At 55.6% G+C, this 27577-nt stretch overlaps 1 protein-coding gene across 1 annotated transcript; it reads right to left on the bottom strand.

The window, feature by feature from the left end:
- Positions 1-919: 919 nt before the first annotated feature.
- On the bottom strand, positions 920-27242 carry PIP5K1A (phosphatidylinositol-4-phosphate 5-kinase type 1 alpha). Its single transcript, XM_086478239.1, has 16 exons — positions 27185-27242; positions 16461-16495; positions 15607-15696; positions 13007-13137; positions 12491-12608; positions 12093-12245; positions 10690-10989; positions 9939-10144; positions 8863-8946; positions 7365-7413; positions 6877-6961; positions 6434-6571; positions 5625-5754; positions 4583-4663; positions 1939-2023; positions 920-1422 (listed from the first exon to the last, which is right to left on the bottom strand). The coding sequence occupies exons 1-16, from the start codon at positions 27240-27242 to the stop codon at positions 1420-1422; spliced, it is 1746 nt and encodes a 581-aa protein (XP_086334365.1). The 3' UTR covers positions 920-1419.
- Between the last annotated feature and the right edge of the window lie 335 nt (positions 27243-27577).

The raw sequence follows: 27577 nt of genomic DNA, 5'->3' as shown, positions 1-27577 counted from the left end.
CCACCAGGAACACGGGGAAGAGTCACTTCATTTCTTTAAAAAAAAGCATTTAGTGAAAATAAAGATCAGTCCAACATCTGCTCCGAGATCTCTAGAGAAGCGTCTGCAGCCAGCGCGGGGCAGGCGTCGCCGTGGGGACGTGGCAGCAGAACAATCCCTCCTTTCAGCTTATTTTGTTTAAAAAAAAAAAAAAAAAAAATCAGACCCTAAACGCCCCAAACTTCCGTGGACGCAGAGGTCTGTCTCGTTTAGGTAGGAAACTCTGTTTCAAGCCAGCGGGAGCTCCGGTGTCGACCGCAGCTACGATACAGGCGAGATATCAAAAGGGAGGCGAGCTATAAAAACGGGAGGGGTTTTGCAGGTGGTGCCCGCAGCAGGACGGAGGGCAGGCGAAGGGAAGGGAGCAGGCTGGGTTTGGTCCGTTGGCTTAGAAATATCTTAAAAAAACGTGTGCCCCTTACAAAGATCTCCCTTCACCTGCGACGCCCTGCTTGGCGGGGAAGGGACGAAAGGGCTTCGTTTAAAAACGGGGGGGACAAAGTAATCGAAAAACCTCCCTGACGTCTTAAAAAAAGCTTCACACATTCAAAGTCCCGCGAGGAACGCAGCGCAGCACCCAGCTCTCCTCGTCGCTGTCTCGGGGGGGGGGGATGTGAGATTGAAAACGGAGGAGGCTCCGGCAGCCAGGAGCGACTGGCGGGGAGAGGAGCTCACCCACGGTCAGCGCAGCCCCTGCTCCCCCTTTGGGCCTCTCTCGCATGAGATACTTTCTGGTGGAACACTGAAAAAAAAAACTACTTACTAAAAAAAAAAAAAAAAATTACTACCTTGCAGGACTAAAAAGACGTGATATGACTGAATTCAGAGAAACATTTAAATTAAAAACTCGTTTAAAACACAAAATAAAACCACGTTGCTCTGTCGCAAACTGCCCCAACAAGGCTCTAATGCCCATCTCCCGCTCCAGGAGCTCCGAAGAGCCGCTCGTTCTCGCAAGGTCTGTGGCGTCGCCATCGTAAGCAGCTAACTCCCTGAAAGTCAGATCCCTTTTCCAGAGGCCCTTCAAGCCCACGTGGAGCAGTTGTTGTTGTTGTTCCTCCTCCTCCCAACAGCCTTCGTTGCTCCCACCAGGCTTCCGAGAAAGGAGGACAGCTGGGACACTGGGGGCTTTGCTGTAAGGAGACTTCCAGGTGTCCGAGGCCCAGCTGTGCTGGCTCAGTCTTTGCTAACACTATCCCCTACGTGCAGCCAGGCCTTCCAGCTTTTGGGGTTCTGTCCAGAGAAGAGTACTTGGAAAAAAAAATATAATAATAATAATAATAATAATCATCAGCCCCAGCAGCTGAACGTTTGTCAGACTCCACAGACCACGCAGAGCACAGAACAATCGGCTTCCATCGCGGCGGTTTCGGTGTTGCTTCACTGTGAAGAGAAAAAGAGGGGGAGATGCTGGGGAGGGGTCTGCGTGCCTCTGAGGAAGGGCAGCAGGAGGGCTCCTGCCTGTCTTCCCCTAAACCTTCTCCACCCTGGGCGAGGCAGGGGCAGCTGAGGGAGGGGGCTGTTGAGTTCAGGCTTACCCCCACCCACCACTTTACGCTGAAACAGGAGGGTCTGTGAGTATTTATCATCCCCCTGGATGACGCTGCTCAGCTTCACCCCCGTTTTCTCTCTGCCATCAGACCCACCCCGGGCCCTCGGGGAACGGCTCTGCTTTGCCTCCCGCTGATCTGCTCCAGGGTGGCTGGGGCAGCAGATTACCACTGTGCCCAGCACCCGGCTGAGCTTTCACATACCGGAGGGGGATGGAGAACATCTGCTGCTGCTCTGGTCGACCCACACCCCCCGCTCAGGGCCCGTGTTCCCAGCGCTGGGGACCACCCAACCCCCGCAATCCCCCTCCAGAGCCGCTCTCCCCCTCCCAAACGGGGAAGTACTCACAAAGCTTATCTCCGTCTCTTGCAGGTCTTCGAGCTGCTCTCTCAGCTCCGTGGAGCGCTCGGGGATGGAAGGTCCCGGGGAGCCGCTGGGGAAACAGAAGGGGGAGACCTGTAAAGCAGTTTTGGAAAGGGACCTGTCAATCAGTCCCATCTCCAGGGCTGCCCCGCTGCACCCAGCCAACGAACGTCCCAGCACGGCACAAAGGCGTTTGTTAGGCAGGTTTAATACGGAGGCACAGGCAACAGGATCCCTGCTGGGGCAGGCACCCAAAACACCACCTAGAAAATCAGCCCTCCTAGTCTGCCGTGACTTCAGACATTAGAAACGAGGATCTTTTGTCCAGCCACCTCTTTACAGAAGTCTTCAAGCACCTCACCAACCTAGGAACGGTCCTGGGGGAAAACAGTCCAGGGACAAAGAAACCACGAAGCACTGGAGCTCAGCGAGCCTCAGCCTTTCCAGACAGAGCACCCTTGTTGGGAAAAGCCCCTGGCAAACCTTTTACAAACCTTTCATGCTCTGAGCGCGAGCTATAGCCTGACAGCAGGACATGTAACACGGGCACGCTGAGCGCCCGCCAGGATACATCGCCAAGGAGGAAACGCGGGGCACAGAACAAGACTTGCTTTAGTCTAATAACCCCATTATTCACCCATTTCTTTCACAACCCTACAGCTAAAAGGCTGCAACCTGCTGGCTGAGGAATCCTAGTTCCCAGCTTGGGCCTCATCCCGCTTCCCACTGGGGGATATGGTGACCACAGCTTCTCTCCTTGCCCCTTGAGGGAGAAGTCGGGTCTGAGAGCGCGTACTTCACCCAGGCCAGGGCTCCGGCGCGCTGGCAAACCACAGAGGAGGTTTCGGGGCTGCCTACGGACAGCACGACCCGCTCGGCCCTCCTGCAGCTAACACCCAGGGCCCGTCACAGCCTTAATTAGTGGGGATGTGATTGCCTGTCGCTAGAGCGCAGGAAGCACCGAGCCGTTCGCTCATCAGGCTCCACGTCACCCCGCGGAAACACCCGAAGAGAGACGTGGGAATCCTCGCCGGGAGGGCGCAGCTCCCTCTCCGCCTGGTCACACCTCACCTATGCTGCAAGGAGCTGCCTGAGCTGCTCTGGTTACCCTGAGCTGCTCTGGCTTCCTCCCCCGCCGAGCTCTAACCGGCGACTTGCTGCTTCTCACCTACGCAGAAATTAAAGGCGAGGACGCTCGGTGTTGGTCACAGCGCGTACGGCCCTTGAGGTTTGTCTTAATTAGCTCTAAGCGGCTAACGCAGGGCTGGAGGATGAATCACAGAATCATTTAGGCTGGAAAAGACCCTTAAGATCGAGTCCAACCATTAGCCTCACACAATCAAAGTCCACCACTAAGTCACAGTGCTTCAGAGAAAAAAAGCAGCGTCCCTCTGAAACTGGGGGGGGGGGGGGAAATCACCCTTGCTGCAGGACAGCAGGCAGCAGCTTCCGTTCCCCGCGGCACGTGCCAACGTTTAGGCGTCCCCCAAACGCCACCACGCTTCTGGCAGAGGTGAAGGACAGAGCCGGGCTGAGGACCAGGGGAATCCCAGCCTCGCGAGGGCACCCACGCCTGCACGGTCTCGCTTACACCGCTGCGGAGAGCACGTCTTCGACACACAGGTTGCACACCGCAAACAGAGGCACGTGGCAACATTTCCGAGGCAGGCGTGAGGCCGTGCTGCAAAAGAGAGACCGAGGTTGTCGTAGCACAGACGAGAGGGCCGAGCTCGTGTTCCTAAGGCAGACCTGGAGCGGGCCAGATCCTGCTTTCCCCCTGCGCCCACCCCTAGAAGGGCAGAAGCTCTCGCTGGAGGGATTTGGGGCGAGATCATTCCCCTTTGTGCAGGGCTACAGAGATTTAAGAGGTTACCTCCCCAGAAGGTGGTAAACAACCCGCTAGACTGGCTGATTCTGCGAGAGAGGGGGAAAAAAAAAAAAACCAACCAAGCCACACCACCTTTTTGAATCCATTCAACAAGTTATGTTGTTATAAACCAACAATCCACAAATCGCTTTCATCCTTTTCAGGGTTTGCAGAGCTTTACGGATCTCCCAAGGTCACAAAAGTGGATTTAAGCCTCTGACAACAGGTCTGACGTAGGGAGCTCAGATCCCCAAAAAAAAACCACTGGTCTGTCCTCCCTCCTGGATTGCATCAATCACCCTCTGGTGCTGGCACACGGTTTTACGGGACGTTGGCAAAGGGTAACGACGCGCAGGGTACGGGAAGCAGCGTGCTGCGCTCCAGAGGTCCCTGGGGCAAGCGCAGACCGGGCTTTTGCAGCTGGGGACCCGCTTGGGACTCAACCCAGTTGTGCAGCAGGTTTGACCTGACCTACCAGAACCCCCGCTTTTACCAAGGCGGCCGCTCAGCGCCGCGCGGGGCGAGGAGGACACCGTCCTGCCAGGCCCTGCCGCCGAGCCTTAGGGTGGCCTCGCTCAGTTAAGGGCTGCTGAGCCTTGGCACAGGGACACGCCGCGCTACAGGACTGCATTTCAGGAGTGAACTGAGCGTACAGAACCTCTGGCCAGCAACGAGCGTGAGGGCAGACGCCAGGGTAAGCCTCACTGAGCACACCCTCTAGACAAGAGAAGGTTTCGCACAACGTCTGGTTCCTCCCCTCACCTAGACAGGAAGATGCCAGGAGCTGTTCTAGTGAAATCCTTTGCTGAGCTGTCAGCCTTATGCACTTGTACGCCCACTGACCTACGTAGAGATTGAAGGAGAGAGACCCGCAGTTAAGTAAGTAAAGAGAACCCCTCAGGCATGCTGACGTACTGGAAAGGAGCAGCTCTGGTTTAGGATCCCTACCAAGAAGTCTCCCTGTTTTACAGAGGGAGTACGAGGTGTTAACTACAATTGCATCTTCTGCTGCTGCAGCTCAGGAGAGAGCAGGCACTTCTGTCAGCGCCACTATGCAGGCAGCGGGTCAGGAATAGGGAAGATGGTTCCTGATCGCCTCCAGGAAGAGAAGTTAACACCTCAGAACAACTTCTACGAAGGGGATCGTCCTCTGACCACAGCTCCTCCTCGTCCCTGCTAGTCTCACCACTTCAGCAAGAAACGAAACATTCCAAGGCAGCCACCAGCTCCCTCCGGGCTCTCCATGCATTTCGGCTTCTGACACGTTTTGACCCACACCTCCGCGCGTCCCTGCAGCCTCCTTTTCCTGAGGAGCTGTAGGAGCTCAGTGCTACCCCAGTCACGTTGCAAGACAGCCCAACCCTCTGAAAAGAGCAGCAGGAAGGTCATCTTCAGCATCACCCACCACCACATTAACGCTCTTCACGTACATGTTGGCAGCGACACTTCCATCAACACACTTCAATTAGCACAATCACCTCGACTCCAGAACAAAGTCATTAAACACAGAACACACACAAGGAACTAAAAGCCACGGGGACCCCCACATCAGCCCAAGCAGATGCAAGATCACGTCATCTGTACCGGACCGCACGCAGGAATGGCGACACAATGCTCCCCCCCCCCCCCTTGCACATGCTGGAACCGGCAGCACCCAACGTGCTCCACACCACACGGACCACGCGGGTATCTCTGCAGGCATGCCAAGAACATCCAGGAAGCAGCACAAAGTCCTCCCACGGCTCAAGAACCTGCCTTGCAGGAGTCGCTGGCCTGCCGCGCGCCGAAACAGCCAGAGCCTTACCTGTTGGCGGGCGAGTTGAGGCCTCCGCTGCCCAAGGAAGAGGTGGACAGGGTCGTCGCGATGGAATCGCTGTTAGCTTCATCTACCGGCAGGGTCCTGGGCAGGAGATCTGGGCGACCAAGGTGGGAACCTGAGTTGAAGCACAGACTGTTCCATCACCAGCCCAACAAGCGGGATCGTGCGGCACGAGCTCCCACGCTAGCCAGGGGTCAGGATCCGTGCTGGATCCCACCCGGGACATCTAACACCGACGAACCAGCCCCGCAGGCAGTGACTTGTTCCAAGTCCAAGCCTCCACACTCCCCTGGCACAAACCCCACGGGCAAAGCTGTTGGGAAGAGACCAGGCACGCAGGGCTGCCTCGCAGCCTCAGCCCACCTCCGGGGGAGCAAGGGTGGATGCTTGGACGAGGCCGAAAGATCCCAGGAAGACGCCTGAGCTAACAGTTCCCCACCTCCACAACCTGGTCTCATCCTGACTGGCTTTTACTGAAACATGAGGTTTATCATCCTGCTCTGCACTTGGGGCAACAGAACACTCGGAAACAGCCAGTCCTTTAGCGTGCTCGCTGCTTCTCTGGGCTTCCTCACGGTGCTGTCACAGCCCGGCTGGTGAAAGGTTTTGGCCCCACCTGGTTTCTTACACCCACAATCCCAGCAAACAGACCGTCCCCTGGCAAGGCCACGAAACAACGTGGAGGTGTTTTGCACAGCTCAGGAGGCAGCAAGCTTCAATTAGACAAATACAAGCTGAAAAACAACTTTTCTAGGCTTTTTTTTTTTTTTTTTTTTTTTAGCCCAGGCACCAACCTTGCTCTACATCCGCCTCGGTCGTGACTTGTGCTTTTGCCTCGCACGCCATGTGCGACTGGGAAGGCACTCCTCCTTGACAGCTCCGCCGAGGAACGGCTGTGCCAGACCGGCTCTTCTTGGAAGGGGAGGGCTTTACTTAAAGACAAAACCCAAGAAAGCACTTTTCTAACGCATTCAGGAAGGAGTAAAAAGACCCGACGCAGCAACTTCCCAGTGACAGCCTCTGGCACGAAGGAACAAGCTGATGGGTGAAACAGCTCCCATAAGGTCACATCTGTGAGGCAAGAACAATCTAGGAGGAAGGAAGAGGTGACACAGCACCACAGGCTTCCTAAAGCTCTTGCACACTGTCGTCCACCTTCCCAAACCACAGCTGCTGAGCAGGGAGGAGCCAGAAACCACGGCAGTTGCTAAGGGTACAGCCAGGCGGAGGTACTTACACGGTATTTTCTTGAACGCCGTGTTGCACATGAACCGTTGGAACCTTTCGGCGTAGAAGCTGGGTCTGTGCACGGAGACAGTGTCCTGGAAGTCCAAGGGACAAGCATTAAGGTGTGAATCTGAATTAATAAGGCATCACGGTCAACACGAGCTTTCTCAGGCTGTTTGCCCCGAAACACACGCTGTGCTGGCCTAGGCCCAGTCAGGGATTCTCAGCGTCGCTCTCACCAGCGGCAGGTTAGCTACAGGCAGCAGCATTCTACACAAAGCAATCAACCCCTGCTACTGAACAGGTAGATGGTCAGCGTTAACAAAACCAACGTTTCTGACAGTACCTAAAAAGTAACACTTGTACCCGGGGGCAAACACACCCACGCCTGAGGAATCCAGGGCCCCGTGCCCAGAAGCAGCAGGGACAGCAGGCACAGTTCAAACCCACGGTGGTATTCCCGCTCAACAAGGTAAGAAGCGATACGTTTCTACTCACCCCATCGTGTACAAGGGCCTTCCAGGAGTGCTCCAGCTTCTTGACAAATCTGACAAAGGAAAGAACGAAGAGCCACTTTCACACCGAGTCCCCGCCGTCTGTCCCGTACCGTGCTCACTCAGCACCAAGTCTGGCTTCCGAGCGCAGCGGCGAGCACTCCCCGCACTCGGGCTGCTCTGGCTCTGGGGTCCCTTCGCTGTCCCGTTCTCCCGAGGCACAGACACCAGGGCCGACTGCACAGCTCACCCTCCCATGGGGAAGAGTTTCACTGGCGTAATTATCAAGGGCAGTGAACTCTCAATGACATTTAGCAGAGATTCTCCATACGGAACCCTCTGCACGCTGCGCTTGACTATAAGCAGAAGCAAAGTCACGCCTTACGGCTATTTTTCATTTTACAGGCAGAAATGGTCATGGTCATTTTAAGCCACCACTTGTTTCATTCCTTGCCACTTCCTGCACAGCGCCTGTGTACAACCACCACAGCACGCAAAAACAACTTCGCAGATCTGTTCTGGGAACGTGAAAGTAAATACAGCCAGTAAAACCCAGAAAAGTGATCCCAAAACGCCCGTGTCCTGGGTTACAGTGTAAAATGTGCCAAAAGGAAAAAAAATATTCTATGACCATCTTCAGGAGCTGTTGAGACCAGGTGGGGCGGTGCTCCCTGCCTCCCCCCTCTGGACTATCTCCTGTCAATGGGCACAACAATGCCTTATCGCCTGACCCATCGATAACTCGCTCCTGGGCTATCTCCTGTTCATGGCCCATCAAGGAACTGCCTCACGACTCCCCATCCCACTGTGAGATGCTCCGCCCGGGGAGGGGGGGGTAGGAGCCAAGCAGTCCATGCCAAATAAAAACAGAGATCTCGAACACCCTAGCAGCCTTCTTCCACTGGATTCCCAGAGGAGCTTTTCCCCCCACTGGAGTTCCAGAGGACAAGAGCTACCTACCTACCACTGGACCTTCGGAGGAAGACCAGACTCTTTTACCTGATCGCTGCTTCCACAGAACTACATCCATCGCTTCAGGAGGACTGCAGCCAGCATCTTATCGGACTGCTACTGCCACCCTAACAGGGGGTCAGGTTGTATTCCTGACTCTGTCAGTGTAAACCAGTGGGTTGTTTGTTTTTTTCCCTGCCTTGTGTTATATATATATATATATTAGTAAAGAACTGTTAGTCCTATTCCCCATATCTTTGCCTGAACGCCCGTTAATTTCAAAATTATAATAATTTGGAGGGAAGGGGGTTGCACTTTCCATTTCAAGGGAGGCTCCTGCCTTCCTCCGCAGACACCTGTCTTTTCAAACCAAGACAGCCCGGCTTCAAGAAAGTACAAAGTGGTAAATTAAAAAAAAAAAACACAAACAACCAAACAAACATTTTACTTGTGCCTCAACCATTTCTTGAAAGCTCAAACAGGGGCAGGCCATGCTGTAAAGCCGTCCCCGCCCTCAGGTGACACACAGCTGCCCCGAAAACGTTTCTCACCTGTAGGACTGCAAGACATCAATGATGCCGATGTACAGCAGCAGCCTCTCCCCCTTGGCGTTGCGGGCCGGAATGCCTCCCAGCCTAGAAGAGGACAGGGCACAAAGGTGAAATGGTGTTCTCACACCCCACTGCCCCCCTCTCGCAGCCTGGCGTGGGCTGACGGTTGTGCAAACTGGTCAACGAGCGTCAACACGCAGGAGGCACCTCCTGCTCCACTTCAGCGCTGGGGGAGACGGGTCAGAGCAAAAGGCTTCTTCAGTCCATCAGCTGAACCTCCTGCGAATCGTCCCCCTTTTCCCTCCGTGTGATGATTTTATTGAAGGTGAGGATTAATCCCAGCTTGTGCATGAGAGGGGACCAAGCAACCGTAAAGAGCACCTCCTACCACCCGTGCTAAGACAGCAGCTGGACTCCACGGGCTGTTTAGTCTCATCTAACCAAGCACTCGCTACGCCTCGTAGAGGTGGATGGAAGTAACTAGTCGTTGGCAGCTTCAACTGGCGGGCAAGTAACTAGTCGTTGGCAGCTTCAACTGGCGGGCAAGTAACTAGTCGTTGGCAGCTTCAACTGGCGGGCAAGTAACTAGTCGTTGGCAGCTTCAACTGGCGGGCAAGTAACTAGTCGTTGGCAGCTTCAGCTGGCGGGCAAGTAACTAGTCGTTGGCAGCTTCAGCTGGCGGGCAAGTAATAGTCGTTGGCAGCTTCAACTGGCGGGCAAGTAATAGTCGTTGGCAGCTTCAACTGGCGGGCAAGTAATAGTCGTTGGCAGCTTCAACTGGCGGGCAAGTAACTAGTCGTTGGCAGCTTCAACTGGCGGGCAAGTAACTAGTTGTTGACAGCTTCAGCTGGTGGGCAGAGAACTCTCAAATGCCACCCAGAAGGTGAGAAAATCTTTTGTACATTAAGGAAGGGAAATCAAAGATAAAAGCACAAGATTTCACACCAAAACCCTTCTGCCCAGCAACCCCGTACAGCCCAGTCTGCAGCTAAATTAAGTCTCCAGTAGCCAAACTCGGGTTTCACCCCTCACTCCCCGCAGTATTTCACTGGGAACAGCACCACCGACAGACTTACTGGTCATCTGTCTCTATGGTGCCACCTCGCCGGGCCTCCCCTTGGATGGACTCCATGGCTGTCGAGTAGAGGGCCTTCTGGGCAGCGGGTCGCCGCGTATCGGTCTGGGATGTCCCGTCCGCCATCGCGTGCTCTCTCTGTGCCAGATCGATGTTATGGATGGCCACAAGCAAACTGTAATCCATGATTTTAAAGCTCTGCAGGACCTGGGCAGAAAGTCAACAAAAAGGCTCGGTCAGTGCTGCCAGCAGACATTTTCAGCAGGGCAGTCAGCATTTCTGCCTCGAGCCCCGAGCGTTTTGAGGGGATGGCTTTTAATCCGCCGCTCGTGCAGAGTCAGCTCATCTCCACTTGCTAGAGGGAGTCCGAGGAAAGCCGTCGGGGACCCCCCTGCGCAGAGCCAAGCCAGGGCAGAACGCTGACTCCTGCACAGCCGCCCAACTTGAGACCAGACTCGGCCAAGCATCCCGCCCCTCTCCCTGGATCCTGCCCTGCTCCAGCGCTCAGCCTGGGCAGAGGGTGCTTCCTCCACCTCTGGAGGCAGTGCTGGGCTTAATTCAGGTGGGAATACTGAACGAAACTGAAGGCCACGTCCTGCCTCCAGTCCACATCACCACCAAAAAAACAACCCAACGGGTTCTCCGAGTCAACAGGCAGAGGGTACAGGGGTGGCAGCTGCCATCTCCCTTCCGTGGGAAAGGCTCAGGAAAAGGAGATGACTCTCCACATCGCCCTCCACCCTTCCACTTACCAAACAGTCCCTCTGTAACGTTTTGCACAGAGCATTATACATGTCAGAGTCTAAGAAGAGGCCATCAGGTATGTCCTGCATAAAATCCAAGTCCTTGTACGTTGGGAAGACCTTCTCCCGCTCCTTCTGGGACGCTCGGCGTTTGTAGGTGGAGCCCTTCAGGTCGTATTTCAGGTGCATTTTGACCGAGCGCGGCAGCAGGTTGTTCATCACGACGATGCGGATGTTTTTGCCGCCGGCCTGGACACAGTACAAGCCGTAAAACTTTGGCAGCAGCGTCCTTGGGTTCTGGTTCAAATTCTGAAAGGCCAAAGACAAAGAAATACCTTCGAAGCCGTTCTAGTTATTCACATGCCAATCAGAGGAGTTATTCGCTCCTTCCTGTGCTTCCCTATTGAAATGGAGCTGGCGAGGACTCGGAGCCACTGCCAAAGCGGCCGCCAGACAAGGGCAGGTGAACACAGGGGATAGACGGGCGATGCCCACAGCTGTTAATAACCTCTCTGCAGAGCCGAACGGGCCAGAGAAAGATTGTTGGAAGGAAGGAGTCCGCTGCTTGTTCACACAGAAGCTGAGACCTTGTGCTGAGCCTTTTGAAATCCGGCACTTAGGTCAAGCTGAAAACATCAGGATGGAGATGGATCTAAACTCTCGCGGCTGCAGGAGACACTAGACAGAATTTCAAAGGAAAACAATGCGGTTCTGGGATATAATCACAGCAGAAATATTTGTTTAAGGAATTCAGCTGGTGACTCCAACGGCATCAAGCATCCTAAGGCGCTTCTGTAGGGCAGGGCTATCTCATGGCTAAACTCCCTTTCACATCGCTGCTTGTAAAGGCCAGGCTGGACACAGGCGAGCAGCCAGATCACACACACATCGTGTTTGGGGGGGGAAAACGACTTTGCTGCAGAACTGAAAAGGCCCTTCTTGCTACAGCCACTTCCATCAAATTAACACGCTTCGACTCTCAGAGCTGCTGCTGCTGCTTCTAGACACAGAAACTTAAAATCAGAGTTCTTCAATCTTTGCAGGCAGAACCAAGCACAGCCCTGGGAAGGGGAACACACTGCCACAGCTTTGCCAGATGTAATACCACGAGTGTGATGCTACGTGGCAAGGAAGCGGCCAGGAAGCACCCAGCAGTTCACAGCAGCCTGCAACCACCCAAAAGGGTCCGAGTCAAAGGGCAACCAGCCAGGCTGGCGATACCCAGGCAGCCCGTGCCAGTCTGTGACTGTCTTTGTCACTGGACAGTTGAGAGAGGAGCTGCCGCTCAGCTGGGCCACAGATCAAAACCTCCACCTGCACCCACCAGGCGGTGCACAGCAACGTCTGTCACGCTCGTACGTGGGGGGGACCCTTCCCGAGCTCGAGGAGAAAGCCTCACCCAAGCGACTCACCATGTAGTAGCCAGGCAGCAGCTTCTGTAGGAACTCAGCCTCTTTGTGCTGAACCGTTTTGATGATAAACTCGTCGTCGCTGGACACGTAGAAGAGGGATCCGCTGGCCCCCGAGTTGGAAAGTTCGATGAGCGGCTCATTGCAGAGCGAGTACTGAGGAGACAAGGTGAGAAACGCAGAGGTGAGAACGCCATCCACGGGGAAACCGCAGCACGGAGGCTCTTCCTTTCGGACACTAACAGAGGCAGAGCCCAGGGTCACGCGCAGCACCCGCTGCTGTGTTCACAGAGCTTGCCGCGGGGCCTCGGCACGCCTTGGCTCCGAGAGAGGGGAGAGGACAAACCCCCCGTCGCACAGAGCGCACCACGAATGGGAATCCGGTCCAACCACCAACTTACCAGGTAGTCATCTGGTCGGATCCCAAAGAGCTCCCGGAAATAGCGAAAGGCCACTGGAGCGTAGGTTTTGAACCGAAAGTCGTTGTAGTGATGAGCGGGGGTCAGGTTACTCCCTTCACTGATCAAGGGGAGAAGCACACACAAGTATTTGTACTTGAAACACTTCGTAAGAAACTGCCCTAAAAATCAAACACCCCCTGGCTGGCTGCTCCTAAGGCACTCGAGGGCTAGAAAGCACCGACCCAAAAGGGACCCATGGAGGCCCACACCACAGCAGGCCCGCATCTGGTCACGCTTTTCCTCCGGGGAAAAGCCAGGGCTCCTCAGGAACAGGTTGCAGGCAGGAGCCAGAGTTGGTCCGTAGCTGCGTTGAGCAGCTCTGGTCAGCAGACCCGTGCTCGCTCCTGCGCTCAGCTGTCCTGGTTTGGTGCCGCTTCCCCGTGGGCCAGCAGGGCTGGGAACTAACGCTGCTGCTCACTGTCAAAGCACCAGAGGGAGAAGAAAGCAAGCACCGACCTTGGGAAGAAAATACTTTCGACTACGTAGAAATCTTGCATGAGAACATCTCTTTCGGGTTTGGTGCTCAAGCTTCCAACTGTGTGTGTGATGCCCAGCTGGATGGCACCTTTCAAGGCAGATGACGTGGTCTGGAGGGGCAGAGAAAGGGAGTCAGACAAGGTGGAGCAGCAGACTGGAAACAGGAATGAAAGGAGAGAGACCCCAGTTTAAAACAGCGCTGCTAGCCGGGGCATTTTACGCCTACTGGTCCCAGCTTCCGTCATTTCTTTCTTATTGACGAACACGGCTTTGGCGATGGGAACACCAGGGCACACTCCTGCGTCCCCACCAGCCCCCTGCTCGACCCTAGCGCCCTGGGTGGCCGAACAGTAAAGGACCTGAACTGGAACCAACATCCAACTGGTCCTTAAAAGGCCTGAATTTCATTTCCTCCTCCCACAGCAGCCGTCTCTACACCCCGCAGTCAGAGGGGGAAGACATCCAGGGACAGATTATCTTGTGCCCCTCTGAATAAACACACTTCTCGTCACTTTGGTCTTGGAACCACACACTTTGAAGCTTGCCCTTCCCCAGCCTGGGCACCGACTCTGTCTCCTACAGGCACGGCCAGCACACAACACACACCAGTTTGGTGCCACGCATTCCTCCCTCTGCCTCTCTCGCTAGGTGCTGGCTCTTTAACCCTAAAGACTTCACCGTTGTTTTTAAATAAGGAGCAAAGACACGAATCCCACTCCTGCATCCTCCACAGAAACTGCCCAAGAACAAGGCAGGACTGTGTTCTCGGAACAGCCACTCACACCAAGAGTCCTCTTCTGTCTGCGAAACACATGACCTCATCTCAGACCACCGAGACGTGCTTCAGCCCAGCTCGTGCCATGGGCTGGCTTTCCCACAACAGCCCAGGCGAGATCTGCTCAGCGCCCCGACGTCATGGGGCCTGTCAGCTCCCGCAGCACGGCGACAGGATCTCTGCTGGAAACGCTGAGGCTGCGGAGCAGGTGCAGGCTGGATTTGCGCACTGCAGCTCACCGACATTCCGCTTGGCTTCGACATCAAGCAACTGGACCCGGAATAAGACCCAGAGCTCACGATAAAACTAGTTTGTGCTTGTTTCCTTCAGCTCCACAAAGCCCAGCCCCCCGCCACGTGCAAGAAATCACTGTAGATCAAAGCGTTTGGCACCAGAGGACACCGCAGTGTCTGGGGGACAAACGTTTCCAGCTTTTCCCCAGACACACATCCTCCACGAAGCCTTATAAGACAAAGGGGAACATTTCTCCCACTTAAGGGGTTTTCTGTTGTTATAGCTGCAAGAGAGCTGCTCACGGGTCCCTGAAGAGAGCACAAAGAAAACCAGCAGTAACTCCAGCTCGTCGACAATGTCCTCTCCTACTTCAGCTCCCTGTTTGTGCCCGGTATTTACTTCAGTATTAGATGGGGAAGGAGGATGAACTCGACTCTGCTTCCCTTCCTTACCCTCTAAAGGCTAAGGCAGCTTGAAAACAGATCTCAGCTCAGCTCCCTTAGCCCGGCTTAAACTCCCAGGAGAGCCTCACTGCTGAGAAACAGAACTCCCCACCACGGCGCAGCAATGCTGCCTTGTTTGTGAACACAGAGCCACAGGGCCAGGTTGCCAAGGAACAAGTCTTTTTCTCTTCCATTAGCCAGCACGATCAGCTGAGCAGCTGACTGCCTGTTTACAATCGCTTTTACAGGGCAAAGAATTCTGAAAAACAACTCACCACCCCTGGAAAAGGAGAGGATGGAAAACAGACAGACTGTCCATTAGTCTCGCTCCCAGATAACTCCCATGCAGCGTCCCACTAGGTTTCTGGGACCCTTGCAGGAAATATTTCAGGCCTTTTCCATTGGATCCTACTTTTCTCTCCTGTTACTGCCGTCTAACCTTCTACCTCCGAATTTGCTGGGAAACTGAAAGCCAGATCCCCGTCTCGGAGACACAAACACTTTCAAAAAGGGCTTCTGTAGAAACCCCATTTGAATTCCTCCCTTCCACTCCGAATCCCGACAGGCAGATGAGGGCACATCTGGGTTAGAGATCTCAGACCAGCAGCTTCGCTTACACAAAGCGGTGAAACGCCCGTACCGAGCCATCACCCGTTCAATCCTCACCCCAGAAGTCGAGCTCACTTCAGAGAAAGTCGGCCCAATCCGATGGAAGTCCAACAAACGGGAAGCAGCGCCCACAAAATACCCACATTTACAGGCTTTTTAAAAATACCCAAACAATCTCCCCTTTGTAAAGCAAATTCCAGTAATGCCCCAAGCTCTATAGAAACTATTGTGCCCAAAGAGCACAGAAAGCACCCAACGAGCCAGAAGAGGCCTAGGAAGTGTTGCTAATGGGCAAAGTTTAAAAATAATCCCCTCTTTAGCAGGCTACAGAAGGGAAGCCAAGAAGCACACATTCGCTCCTTCAGCTCCTTTCCCCCGAGATCTTCTTCAGCGACTGTCACCGACGTCACCCGCCGTCTAACACCGAACCTCGTGAGACTCGCCGCTGCTCTGGAAGGCGCTCGCGTTGCGAAGAGGAGAACAAAAGAGTCACGTGAGTTGTGCAAGAGGCAACTTACCTTTTTATAGGTGGTCTCACCCGTGGAGTCCACTCCTCTGTGCCCTTTCTTTATCGTCTGCGAGCCTGGCTGCCCAGAAGAACCTGGCATCTAGGATTGGAGTAAAAGACGGTAAGAACCAAGGAGGTAAAACCCAACGTCTTAAGGGCCGGTGGCTGCCCAGGACCACTTGGCTTAATTTTGCTGTTCCCAAAGATGGAGGCACCCAAGTGCACCCCGCTGAGGCCCCAGAGCTCCGCACGCGCGCGAAGGGCGGACACGGTACAAACCGGCCTCCGGGACCACAGCAGCACTGAAACACCTTCAAAGAACCAACTGACTCCTGTGTGACTGAGGCCAGACAGAGAAACCCCTTCATGCCAGACCACCCGGAGGGGTTTGCTTCTCTCTAATCCCCATCACCACCAGCAGGTGGGCTCTGAGCAAGTCTGCACCGACTGCAGCCCGTCACCGCGCTTTCTGCCAGTAAAGACAAGTCTTGGAGGAAACGTTTTAGGAAGGTGGCAAATTCTACTCTGATTCATGCCACAAGAGCTCGCTTGACTCATCATCTGCTGTCTCACGCACGCCGGCATTAAATGGTGCTTCTCAGCCAAAACGAGTCGAGCGTCTTGCTGGCGGCAGGAGATCTACGTGGTGTTTTGGTGGCACGAGAGTTGTTCAGTTCCAGGACAAGCTGGGGTTTTAGGCAGAGATTCTCTGGGTAAAGAGAAATGCTCTGATTTCCCAAACGAGGGCCTGAAGTGTACTGTACCTCCCGCTGCCTGCTTTACCCCGAACTGGAATGAGATTGGGAAAAGAGCAAAGCCTGAAACTATGCATTCCCCCAGCCAGGGAACGAGCCAGAAACTTACCTCAGGGGTGAGCGATTTTTTGAAGGTAGATGATCCTGTCAAAGGAACGAAACCACACTCAGAAAGGATTAATCGTTATTATGCATCACAAAAAAGCCTGACACACCGCCTTGCTTCCAACAAACATTTTAAGGCATCTGAAAAAGCACTGACTCACGGCTGATTTCTTCCCAGCTTCTCCTCTTACACCACAGCGAATTTTTGTCCAGCCCCAAGGAAAAGCTACGCTGCTCGCCGGTCACTCAGCTCTGTGCCGGCGCTGCCAGCTGGGGTCCGCTCTGCCCCGCTGAGCTGGCTTCCCGCATGGACACGCGGGACCACCTCCAGAGGTGGCATCAGCAACTTCGACGGGGTTACACGGCTCTGCGGGATTACAGCGGGATTACTGCCATCTATTCGTCAGAGCAGGGAGGGCCAAGTGCTCTGCGGGGTTTCAGCAGATGTGCTGACCACACTTGATCTTAAAAAGTATTTCCAGGACCTTTTATTACAAGGGCCAGAACATCAACCCTCCTGCTCAAAGCCAAGCCCAGGGATTTTTCATAACCACCGTGGTGCTAAATATCTGCGAGGTGATGTACTAACTTCTATCTTTTAGGCCTGAACTCTTGTCTTGGGGTTTTTTGAATGCAGTAAGTGGGGGGGGGGGGGAGGAAGGCAATTGGATGACACGGCCCCTCTGTGATGTCTGTTGACACCACAAACAAAGCCACCGGCCAGACCGAGCCCGACACCGGTGAGGCCAACAGCTCCCGGGACAGGGACGCTGCCCCTACCAGGCAGATGCAGCAAACAGCGAGGTGCTTTCTGCCTCCGGCCCAGAAAAGCAGACAAGCTCTTTCATTTTGGTTTCCCTCCTGCTTCAGACACAGCAACTCCTTTTTTTTTTTAACCACGGGAGCCACGACCGCAGCCTTCGAAAACCGCCCCCGCCCAGGAGCAACACCCGCGCCGTACCATGGAGGAGGCGCAGGGCTGCTTCCCCCCCCGACGTCCAGTAATTGTTTTACCAGACGAGGCCTTACGACACGGCATCCTTGCAGCGGCTCCGGGTCCACCCACCGCTCGCTCAGCCCCGAAGCCCCTTTCCCGCTCGCCTGTTACAGGCGGGGCAGACACGCTGTGACTTCATCAAGCTCTACAAAAACTGCACTTCAGGAACAGAGGTACTTAACAGCAAAATCCAGCAGCCTTCTGGTCCCCTTACTGAGTGATCAACGTTCTCATTTCAATACAGAGTAAACAGGCAAACAAGAAGGAAAAAAAAAAAAAAAAAAAATCGGTGACAAACGCTTTTTCACTAAAAGTGAGCACAGAACAACCGGCTCCAACCCCCACCCCCTCTCGTCTCCCTTTAAAGACACGAAAGTTTGTCCTGACAAGCTCTAATTTTGAGCGTGAAGCTTCTCGCAGCCGGCTCTCCTCCTCCCTGGCACACTCGGGGCTCTTTGGAGCTGGCCACCCCGCCCCACCTCTCACAGAACCATTTAGGTTGGAAAAGCCCTCGAAGAAGAGACCCTCTTGCACCCCTTCTCTCTTCCCCTCGCCACCAGCCCAGGTCTGGGAGCACCTCCAGCTAGAAGGAAGCTTCTGCGACCGAGCGTGTTACGATGAAACCGATAAAGCTCCACTCCAGCACCTCGCCACGAGGCTTTTGAACTTGCCAAGATCCATCAGGACACAGGGATGGAGGAAACGTCCCGGGCATCGTAACACCTGCTCAGTAGCCATTAAGCCTTGGGGGTTTTTAAGCAAATATCTGTAATTATGTAAACAGAAACCTCTCAAAGCCCCGTGATTTAAGCAGTCCTGAAGCAGCACCGCCAGCCTCACCACCTCGGAGATTCGCCGCGCTAATGCTTAATCACCCGAGCAAAGCCGTATCCCACCGGGGTTTAACTAAAGCCCTCTCGCCAGAGGGCCCATGGAAAGCAAGAACCCACGAGCCTCGGCTGGAAGCGCCGGCATCCCAAGGCGTGCCTGGCTCGTCCCCTTGTCCCGGAGGTTTCCCCAGGATTTGAAGGCAGACGCACAGCCCCTCAGCGCAGAGCGGAGCATCGGCTTCACCTTCCCCTCTTCCCCCGGCGCCCCAAGGCTGCGGTGTCTCGGTTCGCTCCTTCACGCGGGGATTTGGGAAGCGACGACGACCCTCCCCATCGGGCCGGTTCCAAGAAAGGGTGAGTCAACGAGGGAAAGCTGCAGCCTGCGGTCAGAGCATCGGCGCGGTCTCAGCGCCGTTCCAGCCCCAGCACACCCAGTTTCCCCGGCAGGAAGCTCCCCCCTCCCTCCCTCCCCTTTCCAAACGAGTTTGCTGCCGATTGGGAAATAGGTAATTCCTGTTTGACCACGATAAAACACGCTTATTCACAGCCGAGTGCAAGGACGAACATGCAGCTGATGAGATCTGCTCGGCTCCGACGTCCTCCTGCAAAAACAAGCCCTCTCGCCTCCCGAAAGCGTCACTAGCTGAGCTCAGAGAGCAAAACTCCGAGGTCTCCACACGAAAACATTTCAGTCAGCCCCACCTCTTCTTATTGCGATGCAAAGGCAGTTCTGTGTCAGCCCCCACACCCGCTGCGTGGAGAAGCGAAGGTGTTAAATTCAAAGGCATAAACGTAACAAAATGAAATCACTTCAAAAAAGCTGCTATTTCTGGATCGGTTTAAACGCCTCTTTAAGATGAAAGACTCCATCAGTCAATTCTGACCCAGATTGACAACTGAAAAAACGGCTGGAGACCCCTAAACAGCCAATTCTGGCCAAAGGAAACGGATCAGGGTTAGAAAGTCCTGTCCAAAAACAAACTCATGATGCCCCAGAAAGTTTCCTCTCTTCTTTCTCCCATGATTGTGGGAGCAATCCCTACGGGCGAGTTCAGAGCATTCCTCAGAGCTGTTTACTGGAAGCTGAACCAACCTAAATAAATAGCTGGCTGCCTCCTGCCAGCCTGCGCTGTCCGGGATTAGTTTCAGCCAACAGCAGACAGCGTGCTCTTACCGACCGGGACAGAAACGCTCGGGGAGAAAAGCTAAAAAGTTGTGGCGATGGCACCCGGTCAAACAGCTCGGACAAATCTTGGAAGGAGGCTGTAATGTTCGGGTCAGATCCTCCCTCGTCTCGTCTAGCAAACGAGCACGCTAATTCGGCAGAGCCAGGACAAATACCCGCTTCGCTCTATTTTTAAGTGGAGCCGCTCCGACAGATTTTAGCTGCGCCTCATGTTTTAGACGAAAATAAGAAGTGAAAACGTTAGCACACCCAAACACATCATCAAGCTCAAGTCTCAGCGTCTGAGCAGGGCAAGGCAAGCGCCAGGACACACCACACCGGCATGCACTGCCCCTCCTCCCCGCTCCTGCTGCCGTCAGCGGGCTTTACCTCGGCCAAACGAGTGGCCAGGGCGAGAGAGGCAGCTGGGTTTTCCCCAAACAGCTCCTCTTAACGCCGAAAAACGGGAATATTCTCCCTCCTCGCCTGGACTCTGCCTACAGGCGGCGGTACCACCGGTAAGAGCGCTCCTGCGCGCACAGGAGCCGGTCGTGAGCCCAAGCCTCAGACCCCTCGAACTCCACCGGGAGGACATGCAGCACGTCGGAGCCTCCACGGACACACCCAAGCTGCTGCTGGCACAGAAATCCCCCAACGCATTTTTTTCCACTGCCTCCAAACACCCCCCCTCCCAAAAAAAAAGTCTGTTGGGATGAGGCCCCCCCCCCCAGTCCAAGGCCACGGCTGCCAACGGGAACAGCAGCGAGATCCGATTCCTTCAAAGTGCAAACCAGGCAGAAACCAAAGCGGAAAAGCTGGAACAATCCTGGTGGTGCGCCCAGGGATGCGGCGGGCTGTTTAGATGTCAGGAGAGCGCTTACACAACACGCTTCAACGAACCAGCAGCTTTGGTTGAGAGCGGGAGCAGCTTATTTGGGGGGGGGAACCCACCAAGTTTGGTCAGTCCTCAAAAGCCAAGACGGTTACGTCACACGGCGCTTTGCTGCTGGTTACTGGAGAGGCAGAAACCATGCTGGGTTTAAGCACATAGATGCAAAACATCTACCTCTTCGAAACGACATCACCGAGCAGCACAAAAAGCTGAAATCTATACGAGGAAAAACAAAAAGGTTACAGAGTGAACTGGTATTTCGGCCGCTTGAAGAAACAAGAGATATTCCCCCCAAGAAAGTCAAAGAAACACAAAAAGAAATCGTATTTCCACCGGTTAAGAAAACAAAGGTCCAAACTCTGCAAGCAAAACGCTGCCGAGCGAGGCAGCTCCGTCACGCACGATGAAAACCTCTTCCACGGCCCTGGAAGAGGAGAGCCTAAATATTTCATCTGCTTCCCTCAGGAAGCTCTTATGGAAAACTGCTGAAGTCTGGCCCGGATTAAAAGTCAAAGCCAACGCTCTTCCTCACAGCAGCTGGAGGTGGAGGAAAACCCGTGAGATCACGCAGCCCGCCCCTGCCAGCGCAGAACACGGCCCTCCAGAGGGAGATAAAACACTTACAAACACTTGATCTCGGACAGAAGGCCAAGCAGTGAGTAATAATTTTGAAATTCTCTGCATCGATAGATTTGTTCCAATAAATCACGTTAAGGACGTTAAACCAACGGCATCAAAGCTGCCGTCAGAGAGCTCAGGAATCCAGTTTCCAGATAAAGAGCTCCTGCACGCCGTAGGTTCCTGGTCGGGGTTATCTCTCTCCCCCCCCCCCCACCGTGAGCAGGCGGCAGCTGATGTACCGTGACTGATTTTACTGCCCCGCATTAGCACATCTTCCTCCCGCTCCCCTACGCTTGTTTCACGAGCCTGTTGACGGAGGCGCAGGACAGGGGCACTCCTGGAAGCCACCGGACAGCGCTGACGTGCCCGCGCCGGCAAGCGGGTGACGGGCTGGGGAAAGGCCCGGGGACGGGTGGAGGAGACGCAACCTCTAACGTTATCCGGACACTTCTCGCCGCTTTGCAGAACCAGCAAACCCTTCCTCAGCCTCTCTCCACCAGCCAACTGCCAAGCGCTTGGTGAGGCGCTCGGCACGCCTCGCCACAGAGAAATAAAGCCATTTCTCAGCCTTCCGCAGCGGCGGGAAGGGGCGGCTCATCCCAGGTGAGGAGAAGGGAACGGACCAGGCCAAAGAGGATGGGGTTTGGGCTTCCACCTCCATCGGCTGGAGGTCGGCGAGCACGGGTCAGCGCTCACAGACGAGCGCCGACCTCACTGAAACTCTGGATCCACTGTTTGGGGCTTATCCCAGTGAGTCCAGGAAAAGACTGGCTTCCCAGCAACTAGTCATTTGGGAGCTGCGATCCAAACCCAACACAACTCTCCAGGGCTGGGGAGAAACCCGATTTCCTTCGTGTCAGACCTTGGTCAAAGACCAGCGGTCACGAGAGCAGCGCCAAACAAAGCGCCGTCTAAACATGCACGGAAACACGAATACATCTTGACTGACAACGAGTTACTCTTTCTGCTGAAAAACACTCAAAATAAATCAAAAAAACCCCCGAGTCAAAGAAATGAGACTCAGCTGCACGATGTCTTCAGCCGCCGCGCATGGAGACAGCCCGCGGAGCAGCAGGCAGGCCTGGAGGGTGGAAGCTCTGAAGACAAGGACAGCGAGTGGGACGTTTCCAGCACCTGCTCCTGACTCCCGGCCGTATTTCTGCCCCCACCATCCCTCTCCTGAGACCAGCGCTCTGCCCAGAGCCCTGCCCCCCTGCTCCCCTAGAAATACCAACCCTGAGGCAGAGCATGGAAACTCTTAGGTCCTCGTTATCAAACTGCTTGGGAGTCAAAGAGCACCACAGAACTGCGAAAATCGCAAAGAAAAGAAAAGAAATCAAGTGAGCGAGTCCAGCAAAACTACCTTGGGCTTCAGGGAAGGGGCTGCGAGGAGGCACGAAGAGCGGGGGCTGCGCAGCCGAGCGAGGCACCGGCCGGCGAGTATTCCTGTCCCTGCTTTTCCGGAGGTTCACAGCAAAACTGTCTCGGGGGGAGGAGGAGTGAGGTTATCTCAAGCTTCCCAGCAGAGGAGCGGGCAGACTATGTTTTGCTGAAGGCACTTTGGGCAAGCCCGCTTTCTGGAATATTTGAGGGCCGCTTCTGCTCCCCACCACCTGCAGAAAAGCTGGGGAGACCCTCCTTCCCTACAGCGGCATCTTCAGGCACACCAGCTTCGCACGAGGTTCTGCCGTTTGGAAGTTAATCCTGCCCTTGGCCAAAGACCATGGATTTTACGGCTCTGCATTACTCCCGTTTTCCACCAAAACACTTGGAAGCTTTAAAATTTAAGCCAACCCCCACTCCCAGACAGCAACACCTCCTCAAGAAACACAAAGGCCCCGACTTCTTCCAGTGTCGGTGAATTTAAAGTCCAGCTTTGCGGCTATCGGGAGCTACTCTGGGGATATGAATCCGAAGGATAACCGCTCCGAGCATTCCTCTTCCAGCCCGCTCGGCCAACAGCGCCAAGCCCAGGGAAGGGAGCGTGTCCAGAGCCCCTATTCCAGCTGAGCGATGACAGGACTCGCTCCAAACCGACCCCAGAGGGAGCTGGCGACAGGGAAACCAGACTTAGCGCCCTGCCTGCCGCGCCACCTTCTTCGTTTGGGGGGAGGATAAACAATCCTGTCCCAGAAGAGTAAGATTTAGGTCAGATGTAAGGGATCCTTCTGCTCTGGGAGCGCTCTGCTTTTTAAACAAGGCAGAGTCTGTGGGGATGTGGTGAGATAACACATTTAATCACCGCTATTACACAGCAATCAGGAAAGGGCAAGAACAAGCACGACACCTGGTTTGGGGGGAAAACGAAGCCTGGATCCTGGAGAAGGAAGCTCTGGGCGAGCAGAGGAAGCAGCGCAGGCAATATTTATTCACCTCCATCTCAAAAGAAAAAAGCCAAACCAAGGACTTTTCCACCCTGCAGGGCTGACAGGGGTGGTAGGGAGGGGAAACAAAACACCCGAGCAGCCCCTTCCAACAACACACGGCGGAGCCGGAGGGAGGAAGGAGCAGTTTTTACTTTCTAAAGGGAAATTCAGCCATAATTCAGGAAATGGTACTCCAGGTCATCACAGCCCCCCCCAAAACTGCACGATTCTCACTGGCTTTCTAGCTACCACTTCGCCAGACGAGCTTCCCTCCGACAGGCCAATCTGTCATTTACTTCGACAAGCTGGCTCCCACCTTTGTTCTTCCCACAGTCATCTTTTGTCTCCATCTGAAAGAAAAGGAGCTTCGCCCCGCGCCGGGGTGGGCATCGCACACAAGCACGACTCCCACGGCACCGAAAGGGACGGCGAGAGTTTGGGCGACAGGACCCGGCTGAGGATTCTAACCCGCGACACCCACGGAGATTTCCCAGCGGATGGTTGGGAAGAGGAGAGATTCGATAACGCAGACGGGGCTGGGAGTCATTTGACGGTCCTATTTTAAGCCTGAGGATGATGAGCCACTCAGATGTTTCTATTTAATAAACTCATCTTCCCTCCTGCACGCTCCGTTTCCGTGAGGTGGGATCAAGAAAGCTTTGTCCCTCCTGCAGGAACCGGAGGGCGGAGGAGACGAGTCTTCCCGGGTGTTTTACACCCACGTTAAGGGCTCAGCAGTTCAGGACCCTGCCCTCAGCTCACCGTCGGGATGATTTTCCCGTGCCCAGAAGTGACCGAGCCATTTTGAGAGCAATTCTTTTGTCTGTGGGCTCCAGGGAGGGGCCTGAAGCCAGGCTGACAATGAACTCTCAACTCCCTCGGACCCATAATTATAAAGCAGCCGCGGCACCCAAGGCACAAAGGACCAAACAACTGAAATCCCACATTAGCATTTTTTTGGCAGATGCCGCTTCAAAGCAAAAGCTGCAAAATGAGAAAACCGCTTTGGGTGTTTCCCCAGAGAGTTAAACACACGTCGAGGCAGAGAGAGGGGGACCCGCAGCCTGCCTGGCCTGGGAAGAGCTTCAAAATCCTCCACATCCCCTTTATCTACGCTGGGAGAGCCAGTAGCAGAGTAATAGTCGCCCAAGACAAAGCACCCAGGAAGCAGTGGCAGGGCTTGAGGTGGTTTAAGGTTTACCACGGAGCAAAGCAGAACCTCGTGTCCGAAACAACCACCAGCCTCCTTTTGGCCCCTGCCTTCCGCAGTGCTGCTCCTCCGGCACCTGAGCCCTTCCAGCACCCGTTTCAGGCTCGCTCTTCCTCAGCTCACAGCTCTCGTCAGCCCCAGCTCTACCTGCTCTTTTCCAGAAGATGCAGAGGAACCAGGTCCTACCCAAAAGCCTGAACGCTGCCCGGGGCAGCGGGGGACCACCTAAAGAGGCCCCAGGTCTCCCGGAGGTAGGGCTGAAATCCGAGGTTTAAAGCCTGCGCTGTCAGGGATCAGCCGAGGGGAACGTACGTCACGTCACGCGGCGGAGGCTCTGCCACCACCAGAATTCAAATCCTGTGGGAAACGCACGTTAGCCAACACCTCGCCCGCCAGAGAGGCGAACAATGGCAATTATCCCACCAGGAAGGGAGAAGAGATTTACTCGAGCACTTGCATATTTTCTCTTAAGTAACGCTCTCAAAACCCTTCGAGCTTTCTGAAGCCAGCCCCTCCTTCCCAGCCCAGAAGCGGGGCGAGCGTGGGAGACGATCAAGAGCTCAAAGGAAGCCCCAAAGCAACAGAAAAAGCCCCGGGGGGGGGGGGGGGGGGGGTCCTTGCCCCCGGACGCTCAGCCCTGGGCTGAGGCAATAACACAGCCAAGAACGACCAAAGCACTCTCTTCTTCCTCACAAAACTGGCTTTATCGGACTGACAGGTACGACTTCCCCCCCGGCGAGCAAAGAGAGAGCAGGTACGTTGGACGCCTCTCTTCAAAATTGCCCAAAGGACACAGCTAAGGCGGCAGAAAACCGAGCACAGACAGACAGCCCCACTAGATGATACTTCATCAACGCCGCAGCAATAATTAAATTAATTTCTTTCACGGTGGTGCTCAGCGCTCTGGCCCTAAATCCCTCTAGAAGGGAAGCGGGTAGCAGGCAGCAGGGCTTAAGGTGCAAAACACCAACACCCCGAGAGCACCGAAGGAAGCGAAGGTTCGGCCGCGCGAGTCTTCCCCGGGGGTTTCTTCCTGCCTTGCTGCGCCTTGGGTGACAAGAGCCGTCACCCTGACTGGGAAGCTGCAGTGTGTTGCCTTACAGTAAATAAAAAGCCTGGCCACTCTCTGCCGGAGAAGCTCAGGAAGGATGGTTGGATCCTGCCAAATGCAAATTTCAAGGCTTTGAGAAAATCATTCTGGTTTCTAGCCACAAAGTAGCGTGAAGAAGCTGGTTTGGGGCCTGTAGGGAAGGGGGACGGGGCTCTCGACTTCCCCAAGAATGCTGCCAGACCTGTGAAATGCCAGGAGGAGGCAGAGCCACATGTTTAAGGACCAGAAGTGCCCCATTTTATCCCAGATGAGGTTTCCAGCCCTTGTTACCATCCCTCTGTGGGGAGGAGGACGGTGCCCAGTTCTGACCCTGCATATTTCTGATTTAGCTCACATTTTAAATCAGTGAAACAAGAGAAACCCTGAGCTGTCACAGAACTTCAGGACCTTTCCCTCGACTCTTGCCAGCCCCCGGTTCTGGCCATCCAAACAAATCTAACCAGAAGACATCTGCGTTCCCGCAATGTTTTGCCTCCCACAAGTGCCAAATGGCTTCGACGAGCTCCCTTCGCCTTGCCCAACACCAGATGCGGCAGAGAAGAGGGTGCCTCCGCTGGGGAGACGCTATCCTCCCCCTTCCCCAGCACGGGCCTGACTAAAGGAAGATATTTCGGCTCCCCCCACCCCTCTGTGCCCCAGCAGCCGAGTCCGGGAACCCAGGACCCACTGCCACCCCCAAGGCAGGCGGCCTGACTCATGGCTCAGGCTCTACAAATATAAGGGAACAGAGAGTCAAGTTTCCCCTGGCACCAACCCCTCTGCTCCCCCCACCCCACGGCAGCGCCCCTTCTAACAGAACCCAGGCCCCCTCCTCCCCAAGACCCCCTGTTCTTTCCAACCACGCTTTTGCAGGGGAGGTTTAAGCCCCCCCTGGGCCCCCAGTCATGCCCGGAGGGTCCTCACCCCACACCCACAGCGTCTTCCCCAGGAACAGGTCAGCCCCAGCCCGCCCCACGGAGCCAGCTGGGCTCTGTGAATCCCACCCCACTCGGGCCTCGGCCCGTAACCCTCCGGGGCTCACTCCCACACACCCTTCCCGGGCGCTCAGCCTCCTCGTTGTCTGTGGCCCCCTCCCCAGAGGCCTCCCCCCCACCCCTCGCTTCATCCCAGAGCACCCACCCACCTCCCACGCTCACCCCCGGCCCGCCCCGAGAGCCCTTCCCGGGCTCACCGGCTTGCCCACCCCCTCGCCCCACGCAGGGCCCGGCCCAGGCCCCCAGTCCCTTCCCGTACACACCCAGCCCCACGCACGCCAGGCCTCCCCCCCCCCCCTCAGCTCCTACCGCCCCCACGCACCCCACAATCCCCCCATACCCCTCACACGCCCAAGGAGCCCACCTCGGCCCCGCGCACGCCGGGCCTCTCAAGCCTTCAGAGCCCCCCCCTCAGCCCCACAGAGCCCCCCCTCAGCCCCACAGAGCTCCCCCTCAGCCCCACAGAGCTCCCCCCCCAGCCCTCCTCTCAGTCCCACAGAGCTCCCCTCAGCCCCGCAGAGCCCCCAGCCCCCCCCCTCCGGCGCCGGGCCCAGCCCCGTACCCGCCAGGCCGCCGCTGCTCCCGCTGCTGCCCCCCGACTCGGGCCCCGCCGACGCCATCTTGGAGCGCTCCCTCCTCCTGCGGCGGCCGCCGGCTCGCGCGCGGCGACCGCGCCCCTCCCCGCTTGGCTCCGCCCCTCCTCGCCAGGCCACGCCCCGCCGCTCCGGACGGCACCATAAGGCGGTGGGCGGTGGGGAGGAGACGACACGCGGCGCCGGCCGGCAGAGCGCACGCGCAGTCCAGGAGGCTGCCCTACCCCCCACACACACACTTGGACTCGCCCCCACGGACGCGACCACACGGCGCGGGGTGGGGGGGGGTGAGCCCTCAGGGCGCATGTGCGGAGAGCGGCGAGGGCCGCGAGCGTTGCAGTTTGCCGCGGGTCACGTGACGG

This window comes from Leptosomus discolor, chromosome 26 (genome assembly GCF_034619465.1).
Source record: "Leptosomus discolor isolate bLepDis1 chromosome 26, bLepDis1.hap2, whole genome shotgun sequence".
Lineage (NCBI taxonomy): Eukaryota > Metazoa > Chordata > Aves > Leptosomiformes > Leptosomidae > Leptosomus > Leptosomus discolor.
The sequence above is the reverse complement of the archived record's forward strand: the minus strand, read 5'-3'. Positions and strand labels throughout refer to the sequence as shown.

Coding starts and splice junctions, on each gene's coding strand:
- PIP5K1A (XM_086478239.1), bottom strand. CDS start 27,242: ATGGCGTCGGCGGGGCCCGAGTCGGGGGGCAGCAGCGGGAGCAGCGGC. Junction 13,138..15,606: donor GTGAGACCACCTATAAAAAG/GTAAGTTGCCTC, acceptor CTGCCCCTCCAG/ACCACGTCATCTGCCTTGAA. Junction 10,145..10,689: donor CGTTACAGAGGGACTGTTTG/GTAAGTGGAAGG, acceptor CTTTCTGCCCAG/GTCCTGCAGAGCTTTAAAAT.